This window comes from Sinocyclocheilus anshuiensis, unplaced genomic scaffold (genome assembly GCF_001515605.1).
Source record: "Sinocyclocheilus anshuiensis isolate Anshui unplaced genomic scaffold, SAMN03320099.WGS_v1.1 scaffold1371, whole genome shotgun sequence".
In the NCBI taxonomy this organism is placed as follows: Eukaryota; Metazoa; Chordata; class Actinopteri; order Cypriniformes; family Cyprinidae; genus Sinocyclocheilus; species Sinocyclocheilus anshuiensis.
The window spans coordinates 1,263,330-1,269,429 of NW_015539833.1; the positions used below are offsets into that span (position 1 = coordinate 1,263,330).

General features: G+C 36.0%; 1 protein-coding gene across 1 annotated transcript in view; it reads right to left on the reverse strand.

Moving 5' to 3' along the window:
- LOC107684328 (homeobox protein MSH-B-like) overlaps nucleotides 1-1,586 on the reverse strand; it is a 3,525-nt gene extending 1,939 nt beyond the window's left edge. Inside the window, exon 1 of the mRNA XM_016480560.1 lies at nucleotides 1,132-1,586. Coding sequence (XP_016336046.1) covers nucleotides 1,132-1,501 — 370 coding nt within the window. The 5' untranslated portion in view covers nucleotides 1,502-1,586. The remainder of the gene's footprint in view (nucleotides 1-1,131) is intronic.
- Between the last annotated feature and the right edge of the window lie 4,514 nt (nucleotides 1,587-6,100).

The following is a 6,100-nucleotide window of genomic DNA, read 5'->3' on the forward strand; positions in this document are numbered from 1 at the left end:
GTCTCGGCGAGGTTTAGGGAGTTGGAGAACTCGGCCCGTTCGGCGATAGAGAGGTACTGTTTCTGCCTGAACTTGCGCTCGAGGGAGAGCAGCTGGGAGGTGCTGAAGGGCGTGCGAGGTTTCCGATTCGTCTTGTGCTTGCGCAAGGGGCACGGCGTTGGGCTCTGGTGACCTGGACGAAACAGCAGGAAAAAAGATTATTTCTTCAGAAATGAAAAAAAAAAAAAAAAAAGTTCAATGCCATAATCGTTCTTCCTCGTGCATTTCTGACAGCCCTTCTTTCTTTCCTTATTTCTGTCGAAATTCACTGAAATTACTTTCTTTTTGGTTCTACACTCTAAAAAAATGCTGGGTTAAATACAACCCAGTGCTGGGTAAAATAGGGACAAACCCAGCAATTGGGCCCAATTGCTGGGGTTGTCCCTATTTTACCCAGCACTGGGTTGTATTTAACCCAGCATTTTTTTTAGAGTGTAAGACTCACTAATCATCTGTCTTTCTGCCAAACAGATATTGTGTGCAAATATTATTTTTATTATCATTTCACAATAACAATGATAATATTTTTAAATTATCTACTTTTACGGATTAATTATTCATTATTATCGCAACCGTTTAATATTTAATAGATAAATATGATTGTTGTCGTTGTTGTTAGCAGGCTATTATTCTAAAAGTAAAAGCAGTAGGGCCGATCTATTAGTAATGAGAAAGGTGGTTAAACGTCTAAATATGGGTCATTTTTTTTCATTTTTAAAAACATTTTCTTCCTTTCTTCCATTAGAATGATTTTACAAACAAACTTTAATATTGAAGGCACAGTATTTAATGGGCTGGCAAATACAAACCGTGTTGTTTTCTCATTCTGGTTAACATACCGATAAAATTATTGAAAAAAAAACAAACATCGAAAATAAAGTATTATTTATAATAAGATTGTTTTATTTTCAAACTATAATTTATATTAAAAGTAGGCTAAATGAGCCTGTCAATAACGAGGAGGGTGATGGTGTAAAAAAAAGTGTAAACGTGCATTATGCATCAAAATGTCATTAAAGGCCTATTTATACTGTTTAGAAAGAAACAAACAAAAACTCAGCAATGACTGTAAATAGTTGTAAAAAAACTTACGAGGAGGAGATGTTAAAGATGAGTTTGACCAAGTGCTCTGTTCCTTATCGCTTAATTCTTCACTGTCGTCGTTTAGGCTGTCCGAAACGCTTGACAAACTGTCCACAGAAACTTTGGTTGTTTTCTCTACAAAGTAAGTCCTTACTAAGTCCTCCTGTCTCAGCCCCAGTCTCTGGTGTGGGAGAGCCGGAGAACACGCGACCTGGCAGCTGGGTTTGGCCATCAGGGATTCAACACTGAACGGGAGGTAAGTCTTTTTTCCGTTATGTCCAGTGTCGGTGGTCACATCTCTCGGCTTTTGACTTTCCTCGCTGTCCGAGTCCGACTTCTCTTGAGCTGTCGTTTCAACGGGTCCCTTAGGAGGATTCATAGTAAACCATCCGCCGCAAGTTGTTGCAAATAGCTACTATCGCGTGACTCGCGTCTCAACTCCTAACAGGCTGTCGTCCTCGTGCGCTGCCTCAGTACACTTATAATAGTTCGCAAACTGCGGTCCTCCTATTAGCGTGCGCGCTCTTCCAGCTGACTTATAGAAGCTTCGATTTGATTGGTCGGAATGTTCCCCTGGGACACTCTCGGACCAATCACAACCAACCCCTTAGAAGTCATGTGGTCAAGTTGACACCAAGACATCAAGGGGATATTGAGAAAAATGAGTACTTAATCGCGGATGTCTTGCTGAGATGATGTATAGATGGCCTCGGGGCTCTTGACTCTTTGGAGCACAAAGTAGACCAATTTTAGCCAAATTAAACAGTGGGGAAGCGCTCAAAGTATCTGTATCCGACTGTTGAGAAGTCATTGAAAAGGCACAACGGAATTACTCCACACCACAACTTTGGTCATAATAGGCTACACGGTAAACAAGAAAACCGGAATGTCTTGTTCGCATATTACAGTTTGTAAATGCTGTTGTTAAGAATTTATTGTCATGTAGGCTAAAATAAATATAAATAAATATAACTATAGCCAACATGTAATGATATTTATATATAGCAAACAAGTTTGATTAACAAAGTTTTGATTAACAAGGACTTTTTCAGAGTGTAAAGTCAACAGCGACAAGGAACGTTTAAATAAAAGGCTCATCAAAAGGCAATAAATAAATAAAAATCCCTAAAAACGAATATAGGCTACGAATATAGGCTACACGAAAAGCAATATTTTTTTTATATAAAAAATATAAAGGTTTATTTTTGAAAAAGCATTTCTCATATGGAAACTTTTCATGGTTGCTTTATTGAGAAAAGCTTTTGTGAGGGCAGAAATTGATTCGAAAGGGTTGTAAGTTACACAATACTTAGGCAATTTAAGGCATGTCACGGGCTTTTAAGGCTACAAAAGGCTCAGCTGAGAAGCGAGCAGAGTTTTCTTTCTCATTTAGAGAGCCAGACGAGCTGCGTTTTGGAAGGCGCCAGAGACGGTGGGATCAAAAGAGAAGGTACCTCGAGGAGGAAAAGGCAACAGTTTAACTCCACTTAACCAATTGTCCTCAAAATATGTAGTCCTGAACATAGCTTCAAGGCCAAACCTTGACGTCAAGAAAATAGACTATAATTAGTATTGTGTTAATGTTAATATATAGCCGATTAATTGATTTAAAATTTCGAATGGTCTATATTTACAAAAATATTCTTGATGATTTCTTTTTCTTATGAGGTAAATTCTCTTATTCCAACTGATTGATTTCATTGTGCATTCTTGCAGACGATCTCAGATGCTCTAATATTCTCTAAAAGCGGAAGGCTCTTCCTCTTACGAGTGACAGATCTGTCATGGTGGGCATCAAATCAAACCCTTAGAAAGCCCCCCTGCACTAAACTCCACCAATCTAACCGCTAAATAATTGAAATGATCACGGGAGATCTTAGTATTGTGTTAATGTTAATATATAGCCTATTAATTGATTTAAAATTTCGAATGGTCTATATTTACAAAAATATTCTTGATGATTTTTTTTTCTTTTTCTGATGAGGTAAATTCTCTTATTCCAACTGATTGATTTCATTGTGCATTCTTGCAGACGATCTCAGATGCTCTAATATTCTCTAAAAGCGGAAGGCTCTTCCTCTTACGAGTGACAGATCTGTCATGGTGGGCATCAAATCAAACCCTTAGAAAGCCCCCCTGCACTAAACTCCACCAATCTAACCGCTAAATAATTGAAATGATCACGGGAGATCCGTTACTAGCACGTTTTAATAGCTGTAATGACGACAGTTTATTTGAACCCATTTGAGTCCGACTCTCTTTAGTAGTTTAAGACTCGTTTGGAACGAAGGACAAAACTGAAGCCTTAGCTTAATCTAATTGGATATAGGGGAGATGTTGCTGATGTAACCTAAATGAGATGCAGTCTGCTCTCGATAGATAGATAGATAGATAGATAGATAGATAGATAGATAGATAGATAGATAGACGCAGTAAGCTTCAGGACTGTTTACATTTTCCAGTATCTTGCAGACGATCTCAGATGCTCTAATATTCTCTAAAAGCGGAAGGCTCTTCCTCTTACGAGTGACAGATCTGTCATGGTGGGCATCAAATCAAACCCTTAGAAAGCCCCCCTGCACTAAACTCCACCAATCTAACCGCTAAATAATTGAAATGATCACGGGAGATCCGTTACTAGCACGTTTTAATAGCTGTAATGACGACAGTTTATTTGAACCCATTTGAGTCCGACTCTCTTTAGTAGTTTAAGACTCGTTTGGAACGAAGGACAAAACTGAAGCCTTAGCTTAATCTAATTGGATATAGGGGAGATGTTGCTGATGTAACCTAAATGAGATGCAGTCTGCTCTCGATAGATAGATAGATAGATAGATAGATAGATAGACGCAGTAAGCTTCAGGACTGTTTACATTTTCCAGTATACAGTCCTACACACACTCACAATTACAAATACAAAATTATCATAAGCATCATCATTACAACAAAAGGATGTGGTTTCTGTCAACAGACTCCACATAGCAGATTTGCCCTCTGAAGGTTGGGTTTTTGTAGGCTGCATAATTTATATAGCCAATAACGGCTCTTTTCACATGGAGTCACTTCCAATCATTTTCAAGCTTGGTTGAAACCACTCATTCAGTTCATAAAACCAGAGGCCAAGTCAAATTTAGCAGCATCAGAGCAGCACAATACACACTTTAAATGTTGGTCGTCGTGTGCTTGACATTCCAAGAATTCTCTGTCTGCTTGAGTATTTATGCGTTCATGCATGCATCCATTTTGACTAATCACTCTTTCTTACTTAGTTAATTAGATAGTTCTTTCCTTTTCTATGTTTGATCTTTAAAAGTTAAAACTTTTTATAAAAAAAATTAATATCATAATATTAAATACATAAAAAAAAAATAATAAAAAAAAATTCCAAAAATGGACCACACACTATAAGGATGAAAGAAGCAAAAGATGAAAAAGAAGCAAAAAACAACAACAAACCAAACAAACAAATCTGATTTAAAACCATAGCTTTACTGAAAAATGACAAAGAACTGCAAATGTTTCGGTCTTGCATGACCTCTTCAGGGCACCTTAAGTTACAGTGTGTGGGCCATATTTTGTTAAAAAGAAATAAATAAAATAAATAAATAAATAAAAAAGTTTAAATTAAGACAAAACTATATATTTTTAATAATAATAATATATATATATATATATACAGTGGGTACGGAAAGTATTCAGACCCCCTTCAATTTTTCACTCTGTGAAAAATTTAAGGGGGTCTGAATACTTTCCATACCCACTGTATATATATATATATATATATATATCAATTATTTTTATATTTTTTAATGTATATAATTTTTATTATGAAGTTATAATATTTAATTTAAAAATATTTAAAAAGGAATACAAATCATATTTGTACATATCTTATTTTGGTAAGTAGTATAAACAAAATACATTCAAATCGGAACAAAATTTACTTCACCGCTCCTTGTTCCTTGTAATGTTCTTCTGGTGCCATTGATGCCTGTGTTTGTTCTTCACTGATGCATTCTTACCAAAGTGACTTATAATTCTCAATCTAGTGAATATCACACACATAAGCTCAAGAGACAGACTGTTACACTACAGGTTGAGGCAGAGACAGTGACTGGGGAATATCTGACACTGTAATGAAACAGATGACAGATGAGGGGGTTTTATATTTGTCCAGCACTGAATGCATTGGGCGTATTCTGCTCATTACAGTAATGTCTCAACAAAGGTTTAAACCCACTATGTGACAGATCTATTATTTTCTGCAACAAAACTCATTGTGTTCAATGAGTGATGGATGTGACCTAGTCACTAGTGTTAGACGGGTGGTTTTATCCATTGACAGTGAACTAGCACATAGATAGTTTCCTTCAGGCCATTTAATATTCTTAAATGTAATTAATAATAATAAAAAAAATCTTACTGAGAGAATAACTATGGATTTGTTTCAAAATTTTGTAAGCTGCTATATAGAGGAAGTATTTTAAGTCATATGCTACAGGTCTTTTAAAAAACATGATTTTTGTGAAAATTATAAATGCTCCTTTCACACCAAGAATGATAACTATGAACATAACTATAACAAAAACACACAATAAAGTTCTGTTTATTATAAGTTTTATTGCCTGCCGCTTTAAATGCTTGAGCGTTTTAAAGTTGAGTGGATTCTGATTGGTTGTGAATGTTTTTGTCATTCATCACCTGGAAAAAATAGTACAGAATTTGATTCCAATGTGCCATTATTGTTATAGTTGTGGCGTGAACTTCCCTATAGAGTGCATTAGTGCTCATTCACTTTTTCACTAGTGCTGGTTCCAGAAAGACTTTTCCCATTCATTTTTCCCATAGAGATTTTTTTTAAGTCTTCATCAAAGCAACCAAGCAACGAGGAGAATCTCAACATTACAAACTTTAAAGGGGTCATATGATGCGATTTCAAGTTTTCCTTTCTCTTTGGAGTGTTACAAGCTGATTGTGC